Source organism: Phyllostomus hastatus, unplaced genomic scaffold (genome assembly GCF_019186645.2).
Source record: "Phyllostomus hastatus isolate PE091 unplaced genomic scaffold, TTU_PhHast_1.1 phas_scaffold_39, whole genome shotgun sequence".
NCBI lineage: Eukaryota > Metazoa > Chordata > Mammalia > Chiroptera > Phyllostomidae > Phyllostomus > Phyllostomus hastatus.
This window is the reverse complement of record NW_025334028.1, coordinates 21,555,719-21,576,187: the sequence shown is the minus strand read 5'-3', so window position 1 is coordinate 21,576,187 and position 20,469 is coordinate 21,555,719. Positions and strand designations below refer to the sequence as shown.

The 20,469-nt window shown below is 45.0% G+C and overlaps 1 protein-coding gene across 4 annotated transcripts in view; it reads left to right on the top strand.

Moving 5' to 3' along the window:
• TSPAN5 (tetraspanin 5) overlaps positions 1-18,603 on the top strand; it is a 169,285-nt gene extending 150,682 nt beyond the window's left edge. For all 4 annotated transcript variants that reach the window (XM_045820391.1, XM_045820393.1, XM_045820394.1 and 1 more), the window contains 6 exons: positions 5,187-5,333; positions 9,183-9,353; positions 11,627-11,752; positions 13,652-13,699; positions 13,796-13,912; positions 16,421-18,603. In XM_045820391.1, coding sequence (XP_045676347.1) covers positions 5,187-5,333; positions 9,183-9,353; positions 11,627-11,752; positions 13,652-13,699; positions 13,796-13,912; positions 16,421-16,486 — 675 coding nt within the window. In that variant the 3' untranslated portion in view covers positions 16,487-18,603. The remainder of the gene's footprint in view (positions 1-5,186; positions 5,334-9,182; positions 9,354-11,626; positions 11,753-13,651; positions 13,700-13,795; positions 13,913-16,420) is intronic.
• Positions 18,604-20,469: the final 1,866 nt, after the last annotated feature.

Sequence of the window (20,469 nt, the reverse complement as noted above, 5' to 3'; positions counted from 1 at the left end):
GCCAAGAGCTAGTTGTCCAAAAGCCAATTTGTGGAATGGCTAATTTGCTGAATATATTTGTTTCTTTCACCTTTTAAAATTGACTGGTATGCATTCCATCGTTACGGCAGTGTGTGATGGCCTGGCTGACTTGTTCCTGCCTCTGCTGCCTGCCGCGGCAGCAGGCATGGACTGTAGGTGACCATGGGGCAGAAGAATAGAGATATGGGCACAAATAGTATGAACCTGAAGAATAGAATTCTTATAAATGTTCATTTGCATCAGTGTTCATCAATACAGTCATTAAAAATTTTTATTGATTGATTTTAGAAGGATGAGAGAGAAATGCTGCTCTACTTTCTACTTATTTCATTGGTTGCCTTTTTAAAAATTTATTGATTTTTAGAGAGAGAGAGGAAGGGAGAGAGAAACAGAAACATTAATTTTGTTCTACCTACTTATGCATTCATTGCATTCATTGGCTGAGTCTTGTGTGTGCCCTGACCAGGGAGCAAACCTGCAACCTTGGCGCATTGGGGCAATGATCTGACCAGCTGGGCTACCTGGCCAGAGCCCATTAATCTCAATAATGTGTCAATAAAGAATATTTGTGTAGTTTGATTCCCAGTCAGGGTACATGCCTGGGTTGCAGGCCATGACCCCCAGCAACCGCACATTGATGTTTCTCTCTTTTTCTCCCTCCCTTCCCTCTCTAAAAATAAAGAAAGAAAGAAAGAAGGAAGGAAAGAAAGAAAGAATATTTGTGTGGAAAATTCTCCTGTATTCTTGACTCTGTAGTATTTGAATATGTTTTTCTTGTGACTATAATCTTGGTCTCTGGCTCTCTTTCTTACTCTTTCCCTTTCTGTCTCTGTTGCTACTGTTCAGATTTCTGCTTTCAGATCGGCCAGAAGAAATGGTGAGAGGAATAAGTACACGTGGCTAATTGCTCTGCTTGTCATCCATTTATCCTCATTCCCATTCAGTTCAGCTCCGCAGGGCATTTTCAGACCTCCTCCACAAGGTCCAATCTCCTTGGCTTCTTTCCCTCCCAGGGCCTTGCCTGCAGGATTCACATGGAGAAGGATAAGAAGTTACAAGTGGGCTGCAAACGTCAGGCTCTGTGTGCACACTTCTTGCATAAGCAAGAAGTTCTGGGTACAGAAGAGAGTAGCCAAGTGACATTTTGCATTTATTTTTTCAATGAATTTGAGTTCTGATAAGTTGGCAATTAGCCCCAAAGACTGAACATTCAAGTTTACATGGAGAATTGGAACTCAAATCATGTATTATTTGTCAGTGACATAGATAAAGCACCTAAAGTTCCATCCATAGCTCATGTCATTAATGATGTGGAATTGCTAGTGAACCGACATGAAGGAAAGCTGTTCACATGGGCTCAGTGGTTCTGTTGACTGGAAATAACAGCAAGCTGAGAAAAGGAACCATATTAAATTCAGCACTTGTTTCTACCTCTTGTCTGCCCCTACCCCACCCCCAATCCATTATTCCCAGCACAACGTGTGAGCTCCAGTTTTGGTCACGTGGTGAAAACCACGCTGCCCGTGGCTGCAGAGTTTGGTATTTTACAGCTGCAGCCACGTGAGAGAAATGAGTGTTCTTAATCCTGGTTTCTGAGGAAGGGAATTGAGGCTTTCGACTCTCATTGAGCCAGTGGGGTCCTGTGAGAATTGGCAGGTCTGAGGCGTAGATCTGGGGGAGAAGGAATTCTCATGAGAAGAGTGAAGTGTGTTTCCCCGAAGAAGAAGGTGGTGCCCACAGGTTCCCAGAAGGCCAGGTGTCTGCTGGTGTTGTTTTTACGCATTCCTGAGGATTTACCACTAATGAATGTCTATTTTAAATCACTTGGCACACCTAACTGTAATCTTAGATTTTTTTTTTTTCTTCCAGCTTCTTGTCAACTACAAGCTTTAATTATAATTATTCTTCGGCAGGCATGTTCTAGCACTTCTTATTCATTTTGTCAAATTGAGCTTAACAAAATTACAAAGTCCAAGGAGAGACCCCATCTTGAAGCCAACAGAAGGCTGAGCTGTCAACTCACCGTCAGTTTTGCAATCCAGTTGTTGCCAGTGTTCCTTTCGGCTGCCCCCCCCCACCCCCGACTCCCGTGCTGGCAGCAGCAGAGGGGCTGCCAGCCCTTCCTGAGTATTGGAAACATCTCGCAAGCAAGGGTGACGTCCTTAACCTCAGGGCTCTGGGCATTGACTCCATACTTTGTTTTAAGATTTGAATTTGTTTTCACCTTGTAACTACCTGGGTATAATCTGAATCCATTAAAAATAAAGTTCTTGGTCATTCTGTGCTTTGCAGAATGTCATTTCCCACACCCTCTCAGCATCGGTCTCCAGCCCTGTTTTTTTGCTGGAATTTAGGTTTAAATGAGTAGAATCTGCAGTCCAGCTAGCCCCTGGTGATTGTCATTTCCATGGAAACAGTGAAAGGCCTGACAATTAAAAACAACCTACAGGCTGAGGAGAGTGAAAGTATGAAAATGAGTTTGTCTGAGAAGCCAAATTCTCATCCTCCAGATGAAACCCAGAGAGGACAGCTGACTCAGGAGCCTACTTGGACCTGGGATGGTACTCTTCTTGCCTCAGGGGTGCGAGTGCCTTAGTGTTTCAGGCACAGGTGGGTTTGCCGGCTTGCTGGGTGGGCCCGTGTTACCCAGAAAACTGTCCTTGTGATTCACTGGGCTCTGCGGGTCTAGCCTTGGAGCATGGAAGAGTGGGAGCAACCTGCTTTTGCTCAGATTTGAGTGTGAGTCACAAATAAGAAGCTCATTAAAAACTGATGGAATCATAGAATGGTCTTCAACATGGAAGCAACTTAAAAGTCAGTGAATCCCAGTCTCCCCTCCAACTTGGGAATCTCGGGAACACTGCCTACAGAGGTCTCAGCATCGCCCCAGAAGGGAGCCAGTTTCTCAGGCAGCCTCTCTGACCCATTGCTGCAGACAGGCTGGTGTTGGGAAGGCCTTGTTTGGGTGGACCTTACCTCCCTTCCTGTCTCTTCCACCTCTGCTGCCTCTTCTCTTTGGTGCGAGTGAATTGAGTCTACTTCTCCCATAATTAAGTTGACTTTTTAAATTTTAAGACTGTTATTGTGTACTCCCAAAGACTTCTATTCCTCTAGCTAAGGTCTAAAACTTCCTACCCGTGTTTAAAGGTGTTGAGGGGGAGAGAGTGATTGATTTCCAACACGGATCCTCAGCACTGTTACTTAGATTTTGTGTGACTTTTCCTAGCCCCATTTGTGTAGGTGCACAATTGGTTACTGTGTCTCTGTGTTGTGTTCCACCAGGACTCATAGTTCAGAGCTGGGAACTCTGAGCACATAAGACTGAATCTAGCCACTCTCTCTGCGGTCTGGTGCAGGGTGTGGCTGCCTGTTGTGACGTCAGCCCAGAAGTCAGTGAATACTCCCTCCATTCCTAAGTGCTTTCACAGTCTCCCAGCCCTTCATCTGTGATTCAGTTAAATCTTCGGCCTCTTTCATATGGTTTAAGTTGTACTTGAAGACTTCCTAATTCCTCATATGTGTTCTAGATTAATATCTTATTATTGTTCTTAAGGTGATACTCCCCCATCCCAAACAAATAACCTAATAAATAATATACTCATGTTCACATGTCCCTACTACCTTAAAATGAGCCAAACCTGAAAACTCCTAGAGTCAGGTGTTGACTAGTGCTGACTGGGAAGTGCTTGGAAGCAAGTGCACAGCTTCTACTTGGTAGAGAAGAGTGCAGCCCTGGCCGGGGTGGCACAGAGGGCTGGGTGTGTCCAGCAAAGCAAAAGGTCACCAGTTTGATTCCCAGTCAGGGCACGTGCCTGGGCTGCGGGTCAGTCCCGTTTTGGGGTGAATGTGAGAAGCAACTGATAGATGTATCTCTCTCACATGGGTGTTTTTCCCCCTCTCTCCCCCTCTAAATAAATAAATAAAATCTTATTTATTTTTTTTCAACGTGCTGAAATAAACATTTTTTTCTGGGTCCAAAACAATAGCTGTATTGCTTTCAGCAACTCACTAAACCTCTCTAGGTTCTATTTTTCTCAAGTATAAAATCAGGTGAATACTTTATATTCTTCTAGATTCTTGAAAATGCTGTGAAAACAAATTGTTTAATATTAAGACTTTATAGCCAACTATACCATGATACTCTGTGGCTATTGTGAGAGTTTAAGAATAATAAGATAAGAAAAATATTGGTGATACTGAGTATTTGAGACTCCTATATATCCAGTTTGAAAATAACAGTAGCTGGTCTCTATAGGAAGGAATAAAAAATTTGTACCATGCATTTTAGAGAAAAAATATCTCCTAATTTTTAACAGAGTTTTGGGTGATATTTGATGTGGTCACATTAATGAAGAAAGGCTCCCCGTAAAGAAATGGCATTGTTTGTGGAGAAATGAGATTACTCTGGGTTCCTCTGGTCAGAGAATAAAAGAGTTGGAACCCAGGGAGTAACCTTTGATTTCTAAATCATTTAAACCCCAGTTCTTAGCTTTGAGGATCTCAGACTGACAGATCTGTGGAGCTCAGGGGCAGATCCTGACAAGCAGTTTTTGCCTGGAAGACCTTTAAGGGCTGTGTCCAGGCCTGGGTGCACTGTTAGCAGCATCAAAACCCCCTGTTTCCTGAGAAATGCCAAGGGCTCGATGCAGGTCCTTGTCTGACTTCCCCTTGTCCTGGGACGAGGAAGACCCTTCTTTCTTCCTGGGTGGTGGGAGGCGTTTTTCTTTTTTTCCCCTTTGAAATTTTTTTAATTTTTCAATTGCAGTTTACATTCGGTAGTATTTTGTATTAGTTTCAGGTATACAGAGGAGGTATTTTTCTTATGTGCTGTTTACTCCAGACACTTACATTTGAGGACAGGGAAGGCAAAGGCAACTTCCACATCTTCTCCCTACAGGTCTGCGGATGGTTTCTTGGGATCATTTCTGTGCTGTATGTAGTTTTACTTAAAATACGGCTCTATCTAGACTTAGAAAGAAAGTTGTTTTCTGTTTTTACTTTTTCTTTTTTTTTGCAGTGTCTCTTGAGTATTAATCACACCAAATGATCAGATGACCTATGCAGTTTTTCTTTGGGAGAGGGGAAAGTCGATTGTAATCATCTTTTCACATTGGAGAACTAACCCGGTACCTGGTGCCCTGTTGTGTGTTCTTTTCTGCCCACAGGGAGTTCTGTCCAACATCTCTTCCATCACCGACCTCGGCGGCTTTGACCCGGTCTGGCTCTTCCTTGTGGTGGGAGGAGTGATGTTCATTTTGGGATTTGCAGGGTGCATTGGAGCTCTGCGGGAAAACACTTTCCTTCTCAAATTTGTAAGTATCACACTCTGCTCCCAGGTTAAAAACTAAACATATCTACACCAGGAGGACACTCTATTTTTAGGCAAGAGTGAGCTGTCCTAAGAGCACTGATGAAAATATGGCCTGGGTAACGCTTTTCTTTTAGGAGAGCTCGCTAGTTCTGCCCCCTGCCTATGCCTCCCTAATAATGTCTGCACCTCCCCCACCCACGTTATCCATGGAGGTTTCCTACATGTATATCACGACTTTGCATTTCAGTCCTTAAAAGGCCTTGAGAACTAAGGTTGTTCTATATATAGTTTCTTCTTTTAAGTGATTTTTGCTTTTTCTTTTAAGCACATAATCAGTAGAAAATTGTTCAGCTAGTTGGTTTAGAGAAACCAGACGTAAGCACAGTGGCTGTGGCCTGTCCAGATTAAATCTGTTAAGCATAGATTTTGGTGAATATGGAGAAACAGTAGAAGGCAAAGTCTTCCTTAAAGACTTTGAAAAATTATGATCAGCATAATTTTTAGATCCCTTGCAGGGTGTTTGGCATGGTCATTGTTAGCATGAATAGATTTGGAAGAGGAGTTTTCCTAGGGGGTAGTTAGAAATTAAAAATAAAGGTAGACAATGAAAAGTGAAAGCTTTTCCTTTGGAGATTCCTTCTAAAGGAGGACAGAATGGCCTGTGCGTGCCGGTACGTGTGAGAGACAGGTTCACTAAGTGTAGCCAGAGGCCAGACACATGTGCCTGTCAGTCTGGGTGTGGGCATGCCCGTGGTGACCGTATCGTGGCAGCATCCACTCCCCTAGGAGTGAAAAGGACTGAAAAACCACACCCTCCTATGATAAGGGAAGACAGTGGGATTTCTAGAGAACAATGTTAGTATAATTCTCACCTGTTTGTAGAATGATTTTCATCCTTTAGTGACACATCATCATTGAGGACCATTTTCGTTGAAAACAAGAGCATAGATCAGAAACAATCCCAGCTGCCATGTAGAATGTGGTTCTCTTCCCAGTGCGCCTGGCACATCTTCCTCTGGCATTTTTTCTTGAGTATCCCTAAGAAGAGCAGACTCACTGTGCCCTCACTGCCCATGCAGGGCAGCCCGTTTTGAATTCAGGCAGCTCCGGCCAAGACAAGGGTCTGGAGACTGTTTTACCTGGAAGCCCATGCGAACAGGGCAAACCAAGGGCTGCTTGGTCCTGAGTAAAACCTGGTGAGCAGTTGGATCCTGTTCTGTGTACATAGATCTCTGGCGGGAGTAGCTGGTTTACCAAAACTCCCGTTTGTCTTACACACACATACGCACACGCAGAGGACACACACTGGTCTTCTGTCCCTGATCACAGCCTGCTCACCTACCAGTCTTTTTAGCGTGAGATATTCCTAGAGCTTCAGCTCACTCACTGAGCTTTTCCGTAGCCCTTTGGGCCTCATCATACTTACCAGCTGCCATTATTTTTCAATCAGTTTGAACCACCATGCCCCCAAATGTGGGATCCCCTTGAATGTGATTCACTTGAATCATTTTGCTTTATAAGGGTAGTCCCTTTTTTATTTTTATGGATGAAGATAACTTAGAGATAACTCGAATAGACAGAAATATATACATTTCTTTAAACCATCACCTTAATTTATGAAGTCCCGTGTTGGAAACTAAGAGAATTATATTGTTTCTTGACTTTTTTTAAGTCTTTGGGAATATTTTTAAATGGTCCCTTCCTCCATTTAGTACATACAGTAAAAAGTGGCCTAGGATGGTCTTTTAAATAAGTAGGAAGTCTCAATGATCTGAAGCCATAAGGCCAGGAGGATTGCTGAGGGGAAATCCAAGAGCTAGAGACAATCCCTGTGAAATGGAAATGGAACTTTCTTGTCAGCCGAGGCCCCAGAATGAAGCCCATGAGTCGGCTTTGCACCTTTGGAAATGGGGAAATCAGCTCAGAGGGCCCAGGGCCTTCAGCATCTGCCAAACATTTGATAAGGACTTAATTTGGACTCAGGTTTTCATATGTATATTTCATAACATGAGAAAATTTCCCAGGGTAACTAGGAAATGAACTTGCCTAGCCTTTATAAAAGTCAGAACAAAAATCTAATTAAAACCTTTGCCTGACTCCTGTCTTGGTGTAGTGTGCATACAGACGTGAGGTCGCTGTGGTTTTTCTCATTTTTGCAGTGTACTAACTGTCGTGCACATGGCAGCACCTAATAAAGGGAGAGAGTTGTTTTATGCTGTAGGGTAGACATGGAGTAAACGTGACAGGATTTTTTCCTGTCCTTTTCTAGATTGAGGAGAGCTCACTTTGAAATTATTGGTACCACTAGTGATCATGAAGGGCTCTTTAGATTCTGTTGCTATCGAACTCACCAAGGGCGGGTAACCAGGAGCTCTGTGGAACCTGAGGGGCTGGGCTGGACAGCCTGGATTTGGGGCCTAACTAAACCTTGGGGTCCTGGAGTTCGCCGGGTACTTATTTCTCCCAGCCCTCCCCTCTTGCCCACCCTCCCAGGAGGGCCCTCGGCACCCTGGACAAACAGTGTCGGATATACTGACATCCGATGTGAAATGGTACCACCCCACTGCCCTTCCCCCACCCTACCCCCCAAATTCCATATGTCTGTGAGCTCTTTGGAGGCAGGGATGTGGTCCTGCTCATCCTTCCTTCTGCAAAGCCCACCAGCTCAGGGCCTGATCTGTTACAAGTCATTCAGTAGATGTTTGCTGAATGAATAAACACTTTTTCTGTCTTTTTTAGTTTTAAGTAACTGTGTAGTTGCCTTTGCGCCCTTCCCCCATGCAGTTTTCTCCTGACTGGCTGCTTGGTGTCTGCTTGCTGAGCAGAGGCAACGGGCACCGTTGGCCCCTCTGCCCCCTCAGCCACACCTGCCCTGCAGCCTTCAGGACCTCTGCTCACCGGTGCGGCCCCAGTGTCACCCTTTCTGTCCTTGTCACCAGAAGCTTGCCTGCAGTTTACACGCTGGTCCTTTGTAGCCTCATTTCTCATAATCTGTTTGAGCAAAAAAGTTTGAGAAGGGTAAGAATGTGGGTGTCGGAGGAAGTGGAAAGAGCCGTTTGTGAGTGGTGGTATATTGATATGACTAAGGTGAGGGGGCTCTTCAGTGTTCTAGACGGAAGGGAGTTTTCTCCAGGTGTATGAGTAGCGCCACATTGCCATGACCTCTCGCCTTCCTTTTAAAAGCCTTGTCTGCATTAGCCAGAAGCCTCCCAGTGGCTGTATATTGGTGTTATTTGAAATACTCTGAGACTGGTGCCCAATGGTTTCATTTTGTTTTCTCGATGGGAAATTATTTTCACGCCACAGTCACCCCACAACTTCCTCTTTGATCTCTTCATCTAAGATAAACATGTATCTGCTGTACAGCAGGTGCGAAGGGAATTAAAGCAGCATCTTAATCCACAGAAGGAATATGTTACATATAAGATCAAGGCCACAGTAATGAATGACAGGTGATCTTAAAACATTGGGGTAATTTCTTTTTCAGTGTCACAGAAACCTACTAGAGGCAGGGAAAGATCATTGTCCAGCTCATTAATCAGGAGAAGTTCATGAGGCCTTATGTGGATCAAATGAGAAATTCCTCTTATCCGTGTTTGCTTATGAGCTTTGTTGGTTCATTGCCAAATGGAGCACCGGAGCGCCAAAGTGTGATTATGAAATGATTTTTAAAAATCCTTTCTTGAAGTGTAATATTTTATTAATGACTCCTAAGAAGCTGAAGGTTATCTGCTTTGGATGTGTATAACAACCCAATGTAATTCCAAACCTTGTTAGCAGGAACTATTTAATTGTATATGATCAAAATAGCCTTTATAACTGTTCCCTGTGTATGTGTCTTTTGTCTTAGTTTTCTGTGTTCCTGGGAATTATTTTCTTCCTGGAGCTCACTGCCGGAGTTCTGGCATTTGTTTTCAAAGACTGGATCAAAGACCAGCTGTATTTCTTTATAAACAACAACATCAGAGCATACAGGGATGACATTGATTTGCAAAACCTCATAGACTTCACCCAGGAATATGTAAGTTTACATTTGGTTTATGTTCAAGTTGAAAGCCTTCTGGGAAGGATGACCCCAAGTGCATCCTCCCGACTGCGGCATCGGCCGGCTGGAGCCCACCTCTGACTTTCCCGACTGGTTTTGGTTTGTTTGCTCGTCTGCTTATTATTTTCTGACTGGTTCTCTTGACTTACATGATTTGTGCCCTAAATGGAAATATCCTATTTTCACTTATCTTAATTCTGGTGGGAGGAACAAAGAAGAAAACTCTTGAGCAAGAAGGTTCTAATCATGGTTGCCCTTTGCTGTCAATATTTGAAGAATATTGTTTTGCTCTAGGCTTGACATTGTGTTTGATGATAAATACGGGTTCTTTCTTGTTCCCTGCACATTTTTGGTCATCCTCCACACTTCACAGCTCAGAATGATACATGTATCAGTAAAATACTTGTCCAAAAAGTTCCTGAGGTATACCTATTCAAGTATCATTATAGCACATGTGGTTAAAACCAAAACTTGAGAAGGTTCTAAGCCCTGATGACCTCTAACATGTGAAGACTCTGTACAGCAGACCCTCCCACCCGGGTTTCTGAGTGTTTCTGTGTGACAGCCCCAGCAGTGCAGAGGAAGTAGCAGACTCTCTGTTCCACTCAAAGTGCAAAGTGAGAGAGAGAGGGCTCAGGAGATACAGATCTAGTGCTCAGATCTGATGAGCTAAGTCACCTTGGGCTAGGAGGACCATGACCTATTTCTCCACCAGTAAAGTGGATGTGATAAAAGCTACAGTTTAACTCATGTACATATTACGGCACTCTAATAAAATGTGCGTGGTTTTGTACTGGGCTTACAGAGTTATGGTCCTATGAATGGATGGGTGTTTATTTGTGCCCAGGGAAACATTGGATAAGCTGAGCAGAACTGGACAGTGGTGTCCATTATGTGAACACATGTGGCAGGACTGGAGAGCACACGGAACCCACGGGATAAACTTTCTAGAATGAGCTGGGGTTCCCTTTGATAAAGCCGGGAGAGGGCTGCATCAGCGCTCGCCCTGGGGGAGGCACCATGAGTTGTTGGTTTTGTTCGGTGGCAGCAGGGACTGCCCTGGAGTAAGTTGTACCTCAGGCATAAAAGGGAGCCTATTTCATCTGCTCAGCCGACCTCACTGTTTTGTTAGGTGGTAATTGGATGCAAGCTCACACCTTGCCAAGTGTTGTCACTGCCCACTTTGCTGCCTGCTTTACACGGCAGATCTGATGGAGCTTTGCAGGTGAACCTTGAGATGCACACCTCGGGCCCTCAGAGGACCAGAGCGGTGGGAGGAGCATGCTTACACATGTGCTCTTGAATTGCCGTGTGCTTTATATGGCAATGCTGCCTTCGTGTGATTTTCTTTTTCTGTCATGGAGTTTAATATCTTGAAGTAGCTCTTGGTCCCGAACGTGTTAAAGTGGTCAAGGCCTGATGTGTATTTAACTGGGAGAATTTGAGCCACTGCAGCCCAGGGGCGCGGTGGCAGGGGACTCACGGAACAAACAGCCTGTGAATCAGGCCTTCGAAGACCCACAGAATGTAACTACTTGTTTTATTATATTTTGATTAGACAACTGAATTTTTAAGGTGAAAATGTAAATACATGCTTCTGTTTAAAACAAATTCAGAATACTAACAGATATATAGTGAAAAAGTAAGCCTCTAGAACTGTGGGGGGTAATGGATATGCCCACAGTTCTGATTATAGTGATGGTTTCATGATGTATACATGGTGAAAAATTATAAAATTGTACACTTTAAATATGTGCAGTTTATTGGATGTCAGTGGTACCTCGATAAATTGGATAAAAAAAGAAAAAAAAACCTTTAAGGTGTAGAGATCAAAATTGTAAGAAAGGAAGTCTCTAGTTACCCCACCCACAGCCCCAGTTGCCCCCTTCAGAAACCACTGTTCAGTGTCTTGATTAACCTTCGAGAACGTTCCTCCATGCGCACCAACCAAACCGGTCTGTTTCCAGCGGAGCCCTGCGGTCCAACGCCTGCCCTTCCCGCACCCGACACCAGGGGTCTCATCACTCTTTTAAATCACATGCCAACACATCCTTACAAACCCTCAGCCTTAATTATTTTGGAAGCTTTTGCAGGGGCTGTGTAGGTTCAGTTTGGTTTAGAAATAAATTCTGAGACAAAGAGAGGGTTCGAGCTGGCAGGAGCCGGGTGTTGGTGCTTTGGCGGGTGTGCGTGTAGGCGCCTGGTGGCCTCCACGTCGAGATGATCTAATTCTCTCCTGTTTGCTCTAGTGGCAGTGCTGTGGGGCTTTTGGAGCTGATGATTGGAACCTAAATATTTACTTCAATTGCACAGATTCCAATGCAAGTCGGGAGCGATGCGGCGTGCCATTCTCCTGCTGTACTAAGGACCCCGCGGTAAGTGGACGCCAGCACGTTGCTTACCTGCTCCGCACATCGCACAGGGCGGCGTGTGTGGGAGGAGCACAGAGATCTTTTTCTTAAAACCTCTCCTTGCCTGCTTAGCCCTAATCGTAGCTCCTGTGGGGGTTCTAGTGCTCAGTTCTTCCCAGTAGGGGTAATAATCACTGGCGTTAATTTAGCAGTGCATGCTGGTTCCTATTCTAAGACTTTTTGTGCCTAGGTTCCCTGAAGTTCAGAACATTCCTACTGGCACACACCACCATTATCTTCCCTTTTTGGGTGAGATCAAGGCCCATGGAGTGTAGGTAAACTCTCTCAAGCTCACATTGCTAGCCAGTGTTGGCACTGAGCTTCAGACCCAGGCAGCCTGCCTGTGCTGCCTGTTGTTCCTTCTGTATGAGGAGGACGGGCTTACCTGAGAGTGCTCTCCATTGCTTTGGGGTTAGTAACCCTTTTCTTCCTGACTTAGTTCTGGGGAATATGGAAGAGCTCGAGACAAGATAGGGCTAGAATGCTATGTGGGGAGACCGCAGCTGCCCAGACTGTCTGTTGTAATGACCACAGTTAATTAGTTTTACGTGTGTGTGTGTGTGTTTTACCATGGACTTGATTGTATTATTTTGGGTCCAGTTATGTGCCTTCTCTGTAGAACGACTTACAGTCTCTTACTTAAGTTAAAAGCCAGAAGTGAGTGTAAGAATGACAAGTGCAGTTGTTCCTGCACTTATCCCCACTGGACTTTTTAGCTTCTCTTTGGCCTGTTAGGCCCCAGGTGTCCACTCAGAGCCGCCCTTCCTCCATGAAGGAGATCCGAGTGGGCGCTGATGAGTTCAGTGCCGTTTCCCCCTGTAGAGGTAGAGGGAGTAGGGCTCTTTGAAAGGGACAGTCGTCTGAGGTAGAAAAGCAGAAGTTCCCTGCTGGCCACCCATTGCGGGGAGTGGAGGGGGGTCAGCCTGGGCTGTACTCTTGCTCTGAAGGAGACTGAGAACCAGTAAGGACTGTGCTTTCTGCTCTGGGACCTTGCCAGGGCAGCTAACGTTTCCCACTGGTTTGTTCCTCCCTTTCCTCTGAGTCGCGCCAGAAGGCAGGAGCGCCCAGTGCAGGGTGCCCGATTCGGCCACCTGGTGCTGGCCAGTAGATACAAACTGTGCTCTGTCTCCAATTCCTGCCCTGTGTTAGCCTCCCATCAGATGAATTCTGAGATTCTTAGAAGGCATTGTGCCTCCCCTTTCAACTACATATCCTCTGGGTAGAGATACCTAATCCCATAAATGCTAAGCTGATAAATTCCACCCATGCCCTGCAGTGGCGGGGGGTGGGGGGGTGGGGGGGGTGGAAATAAACCTAAAAGAGGGGAACCCACATTTCTGATCAGGCCTGTCGGATGTCAGAACATCGGTCCATGTGATACGTGATTAGAGCACTGTTTTAGTTTTAATGAAGTAATATATTCCCATTGAAACCCATTTAAGTAATTCAGAAACGTACAGATTAAAAAGTAGAAGTCCCCCCCCCCCAAGAAAGCAAAAATGAAGATAGTCATTATATCCTTTAACCACGTTTTATCTGTGTCTCCGTTCCCTATGAACTTACTGAGGTTCATCAACTCTGAATCATGAACCTCCCACATAATAGGTTTGCTCTCCTTTCTGCTATTTCCTGAGCCTCATTTTTCCTCATTTGGAAAAGAAGGCATATTTTAATACCAGCTTCTGAGGATTGCTACAGTAATCACATGGGTGATGTGCAGAAGTGGTCGACAGGGCGGCTGGTCTGTCTGCATGCACAAATACACAGTGTGCCGCTGACCTTTAATGGGGATCTCCTGCTGACTCCGCCTCTGTGGGCTCCCGAGCAGGCGTTGGTTTCACTGTGGTTTTCTTTCTCCACCAGGAAGATGTCATCAACACTCAGTGTGGCTATGACGCCAGGCAGAAACCAGTAAGTGGAATACCACCTTGTCTGTTAGCACAAAGGGTGTTGGAGGAGCTTTCGAACTTGCGTGGTGATGCTGTGCTTTCCTCTTCCCTGGTGAAGGAAGTCGATCAGCAGATTGTAATCTACACGAAAGGCTGTGTGCCTCAGTTTGAGAAGTGGTTGCAGGACAACTTGACCATCGTGGCGGGTATATTCATAGGCATCGCGTTGCTGCAGGTAAGACAGGGCTCCTTTCTGGGTGCCGCAGGGAAATGATGCCCCAGGGAACCCTCGCCAGGACAGGGGCTTTGCTTAATCGCCTTAGTGCCACAGTTGTTAAGACACAATTGGAAGGGCTGGGAAACAGACCTAAATTATTTGGTTTGTATTTTATTAAAGCTCTGGTTTAACCTTCTTTCCTTTTGAACACGGAGAAATTGGGTCAATAGCTGCCTGCTGACATGCCAGCATTTCCCTGGGCTCAGTAATGCTGCACCTGACTGCTGGGCAGACAGGGACGGTCAAAAGTAGATCTGAGTAGCCTTAAGTTTTTCGGGTTTTCAAAGACATGTGGTGTCCCTTCCCTTCCCTTCTTTGCACCACCTTTCCAAGTGTTAGTGAGGGACAGGAGTGCCTACTTCCTGCCCTCCCCGCCCCCCGGGCAGTCCCAAGGGCTGGGCTTTTTCGTCCTGTGGGGATATGATGCTTTTCTTTGAGCACAAGTAGGATGCAATGATTGAGAGAAGTTAAAGAAGACCTAAATAAATGGAAAGCCATTCCATATTCACAGATTGAAAGGCTTAATATTGTTAAGGCGGCAGTACTCCTCAGTGCCCTGCAGGTTCAGTGCAATCTGCATCAAAATCCAACTGCCTCCCCCCAATCCTCCCCTGCTTTTTTTTTTTTTTTTTTTTTTGCACAAATGGACAAGCTGATCCCAAAATTCATACGGAAATGCAAGGGACCCAAAATAGCAAAACAAACTTGAAAAAGAACAAAGTTGGAGAATTCACGCTTCCCAATTTCAGACTTACTTCAAAGCTGTGGTAATCAAAACAGTGCATACAGGCATAAGGTTGGACATACAAATTAATGGACTAGAATAGAAAGTCCAGAAATACACTCATGCATCAATGACCAGTTGATTTTTGACAAGAGAACTAAGACTGTTCCCTAGGGAAAGAATAGTCTTTTCAGCAAATGGTGCTGGACCAACTGAATATCTATATGCAAAAGAATGAATTTGAACTCTTACCTCACATCATCTACAAAAATTAACTCAAATAGATCAAAGACTGAAATACAAGAGTTAAAGCTATAAAACTCTTAGGAGAAAGTATGGGCCTAACTCTTCGTGACTGTGGGTTAGGCAGTGTTTCTTAGATATGACACCAAAAACACAGGTAACCAAAGAGACAGGAGGTAAATTGAACTTCATCAAAATCAGAACCTTCTGTGATGAAAATACTGTCAAGAAAATGAGATTACAATCCACAAAATGGGAGAAAATATTTACAAATTATTGTATCTGATAAGAATCAAGTATCTATAATATAAAAAAAAACAACAACTAGGAAGACAAACCCAGTTTAAAGTTGGCAAAAAATTTGAATAGGCACATTTCCAAAGCAGATACGAAAGCTAGTAGGCACGTGAAAAGGTGCTCGTCATTACTGGTGATTAGGGAACTTCTCCTCGGAACCACACTGACGTGCTGCATTGCACGCGCTGGGACAGACATACAGCTGACTCCTGAACAGTGGGAGCTGGAGTCGTGTGGGCATGGCGTGAGCACATTGACCACAGTTCAGCTGACTGACGGAGCTGAGCTGGCTTGACTTGTTCAAGGTTCAGCGCCGTGGTTGGGAATCTGAGTATGTGGAGAACTGACTGTAATTATATGCAGGTTTTCAACTGTGCAGGATTTCAGCACCCCTAATCCTCCTGCTGCTCAAGGGTCAACTGTAATTAAAGAGCAAGATAATAACAAGAGTTGTTGAGGATGTGGAGAAATTGGAACCCTCGCACATTGCTGAAGGGAATGAGAGTGATGCAGCCTCTATGGAAAACAATTTGGCAATTCCTCAGAAAATTAAATAGTTACCATATGACTCAGCAATTCTATTCTGGGGTACGTACCCAAGAGAATTGAAAACATATGTTCACCCAAAAACTTGTACACAGATGTTCATAGTAGCACTATTCATAATAGCCCAAAAGTGGAAACACTACAAATGTTCATCACCTGATGAATGGATAAACAAAATGTGGTTCATCGACACAATGGAATATTATTCAAACCATCAAAAGGATTGAACTACTGGCACATGGTACAGCATTGGTGAACCTTGAAAACACTTTGCTATGTGAGAGCAGACTGACACGAAAGGCCAGGTATTATATGATTCCCTCTGTATGACATGTCCAGAGTGGACAAATCCACAGAGACAGAAAATGGGTTGTGGCTCCAGGGCTGTGGAGATTGGGAGGACGGGAATCACTGCTAGTGGGTACAGGCACAGTTCTTTTTGGCATAATACCATGCATGCTTCAGACTCAGATAATGGTTGTAGTTGCATACCCTTGTGTATAGACTGAAAACCACTGAGCAATGCACTTTAAGAGGTTGGATTTTACAGTATGTGAATTATATGTTGATTTAAAAAAGCAAAGATAAGAAAAATGGAATTCATTGGCCAAGGAAAACCTAATTCATTTCACTGATCCTTTTTCTTCCTTGCCCAGATTTTTGGGATCTGCCTGGCCCAGAATTTGGTCAGCGACATTGAAGCTGTCAGGGCCAGCTGGTAGAGCAGAGGCCCCGCCACAGCTGCTGCGAGACACTGGACGACCCAGCTTTCCGGGCCTTCTGCGTGCCCAGCCGAATCCACACTGCATGGACCCTGTCACCGAGGCATCCCGCCGCCCTGCCTGACGGAGCTGCCGAGAACTTGTGGTGGGGGGTGAAGCTGGGAAATGCTGCTCACTGACAGAATTAAAAAAACAAAACAAAACAGTATGAAAGTCGTCGCGCCGTGAATCTCTACTGTAGCCATGAATTGATGGATGGTTGGATACTTACAAAACCAGAAAAAAAGGGAGGGTGAGGGATGCAGGTGTACTTGAGTGTATGGAAAGCAGCCCAGCTCTCTGCGTCAGTACCTGGAGGGCTGGGGGCGGGGCAGCTTTGCTCATCCTCCCACCTTGAAGGGCCTGCCTTCTGTTCCACGGCCTGGAGAAGTGCGCCTTGTCTAAAACTCAGCCCCTTTCCTGTGAGGGTGGGGGCTGGCCTCCCTTCACTGTACCACTCAAGGAATTGCGACGACTCTCATCCCAAGAAGAAAGCAGCTTGTCTTTAAGGTCAGACTCTGGCCACATTAACGAGTAACTCGGGGGGCCCCTGCGGTCTCCATCTAAGAGAAGTTGTGCGTTTCACACACTCTGAGCAAGGATGTGGGGACACTCCCTGATGCTGAGTGTTAGCAGGATGGCTCTTTTTTCTAAGTAGGCCAGTGCTTTATTGATCAGTGAGATCCAAGAAGAAAATGAGGTTCATGATGAGGTATTAGTTAAATACTGCCCCTCCGCCAGCCCACCAAATTAGGTGTTGGATTCTTCGGAAACTCTGGAATACTTGGGGGTTTTGGCTTTTTTAAATTTTTTTTTTTTTTGGTCTCCCAAAAGTGAAAGCTACAGTTTCTCTTAAATTTTGAAGTGTTTTCTCACAGGCTCGAATATAAATTTTTTTGTGTAATCTTGCATGACCTGTGAATCTGAATCCACCAGGTACTCTTTCTGCCATCTTTCCTACACCATTTATAGATGGGATTTGGTTGGCATTTATTCGATAGGTTCATGGACTTGAGAGGCGTGGCAAGCCTCCCCTGGCTGGGGAGGGACCAGCCGGGCAATCACAGATGCTTCCAGGGACTCACCTCTCCCTTAATCGTATTGGTCGTCGTCGTGACCTCCTCTGCATCCCGCCCCTCCTTCTCTTCAAATGGAATTAAACCCCATTCCAAAACAATGTGGACACAATCAGAAAGCCTCTAGTGGGTTTTTTTTTCCTTCTGGTTTTAATTTTTTTTTATTAAAAAAAAAAAACGTGCACGGGCAGAGCTTCTTCTGTTCTCCTAGTGCAGACTAGCCGTCAGGATGGTGACAGCACAAATACTGCGGAGGAGAGAACATCAATGGGACAAGTGCTCTGTGTCACAGGTGGGAAACCACCTCCGGGCCCTGCCACCCACCACTGCCCCAGTGGGAGGGGTGAGTTTTGCACCCAGATTTCAGTCTAGCCATTGTCTACCAGGATGTCATTCTCCTAGGGCAGCAGACACTGGTCTGTGGAATGCTGGGAAAACCACAGGCATATTTCATGGTGAAGACACATTTGCCAACACATTACTGGGCAGCTGGTTAGCATACTTTGTGAAAATTTAACAAGTTTTCCATCTCAGCCCCATGTTGCTTCCTGGGTGCTGATGAATGTGGTGTCAATCTGCTCAGAGAAAGGAAAACATTCTTGAAAATTCAGTCTCCAGAGTTTGGGTGTGTACGACTCTGCATGTGTGTGTGTTTGTGTCTCTGTGTAATTAGAAGTGTTCGCCCCATACTTCAGCTGTCAGGTTGTGTTTCTTCCTCTCCGCCCTGCCACAGCTGTCCTCCTGTAGTGCCCCGCCAGCACGAGGAGGGCCTCCGCTCTCCGATGGACACTCTTGTCTTTTCTGTTTAGTACCTCACTCTCCAGGGAGCTCCATCTGACCCACTGACTCAGAACCAGGCCAGATTCCCACCCTTTGGCACATCCAGCCAAAGGCCAAGTGGAAGTCCAAGTGAGTTTAAAATTTTAATGAATCACCCTTTATTTTTTACACTTGGGAGTGGTTGTAACAAAGGCTGTCATTAATAAACTTGGTTCTACCTTATATGGAGTTATGTCGTTCTTCATTTCTTCTCTCTTGGAATTGCGAAATTCTCAAATGCAGTTTTTCTCAAACTTCAGTGTGCATCAGCATCACAGGATGGCTTGTTGAAACAGAGATCACTGTGTTTGCCCCATCCCCAGAATTTCTCATTCAGTAGTTCTGGGGCTGGGGGGGGTTGAGAATGTGCAGTTTTGACCTGTTCTCAGGTAACTCTGTCGCTATGTGTTTTGGAAGTGTGACTTCAGAAGCACCATTCTGGTCTGATTATCTAAGGGGGACAAGGAGAGGGAAGTTTTGTGATTGGGAGGGACAGGGGGAGGGAACATTTGTGATTGGGAGGGAGAGGTTTCTTAGTGCTGCTAAATGCTAACTAATGAGAAACCAGGGCAGAGCTGGGTGTGTAGGAAATCTGTGTTCCTAAGGTCATTGTCTGCCAGTCATGGTCACCCAGGGACCATGCAGATTACAGATTATCAGGCCTTGTGCCTAGCAGTTCTGCAGTGAGGGAGCCAGGGCCTATATTTTTAAGAAGGCCCATTGGAAATATAATGCACAGTGAGAATTAGGACTCATGAGCCTACCTAAATCTTGATAATATTCACAACCTTTTTCTGAGAAAATAATTTCCTATAGTCCCTTAGAGCAGGAATCTTAACTAATTTGAGAAATACTTTTATTTTGAGTTATCACTGCAAAAGACTTTTAATACTTCTAAAGAGAAGTATTAAAGATGTTCTTTAAAGATTAAATGAAAACAAAATTTTAAGGTTCATGTGGTATTCTCAGACTCTGACACTGTGCAAAGACTTGTTTGAAAAACATTGTTTCTCATTCCCCTGGATACTTGAGACCATAATGTTATTTTGACTTCAGGGGAACTTTATCAGTGGTAATGAGAGATCACTAATATCCTTGTTTCTTGAGTTTTCTTAGCTGTGCTGCAGATATTTTATACTCATGAGGTAATTTGTCCTCATTGCTCTCGGCAAACTTGAGGCCAACTGGGGAGAAATATTATAACTCAGCAGGAAAAGGATGCTTTGTCCACAAAACTCAGAACTTACAGGAAGTTTCTGCTGTCTTTAGAAGGTAGACTCGGAGGACGATTTGGAGGATGATTGTCTAGCTTCTCTCTATCTGTATTGTTGGACCAGTTACCACAAACATCAGTGCTTCCATGATTTAAAAATACCTAATAGTGTAAAAAATGAACACAAGAATTACATAGTAGAATTTTACATCATGAAACACTTGGAAAAAATTCTCTACTTTGATTTCTTCTTTCTACCAAGGAACAAACCTCGACTTTTCTTTCAGCTTTCTTCCTGCTGCAGGTCCTCCCAGTCATTCTTCCCTCAAAGAGTTTCTGAAAAGTGTCTCTCGGCTTTTTCTCGTTCGCAGTCATGCCGTGGGGGGGGGGGGGGGGGGCAGTAGTGGAATAGCTCTGCAGTTTGGTGGAGCTAGCTTCTCAGGGTCTGTTTCCGGCTGGCTTGGACCAGAGTCCCGGGAAGCTGGTGGGCTGAACAATGCGGAGTTGGAGCCCAGCGGTCTGCCCAGCCCTCCCCAGCACTCTTGGTCAGGGAATCCACGAAGCCCTGCTTCTCCAGGGCAGTCCTGTTTAGACCTCCGAAGAAGAACTGGGAGCCTCTCCATAAACGCTGGTCAGCACTCTCTAGCCAGGCTGCGGGGCTGTTTCTAGGTGCTGCCCTCTCAGGAGTGAAGCCTAGTTTTGGAATGAGAAGGAAAACGTGGTGTTTGCCTAGAAATGGACTTGCTAGGCCTCATCATGGTGACATAGATTGACACGTGACAGCAGACAAGACAGACGTACCTGGGTGGGGGTAGGAGGTGGAGAAGAGAAGCTGA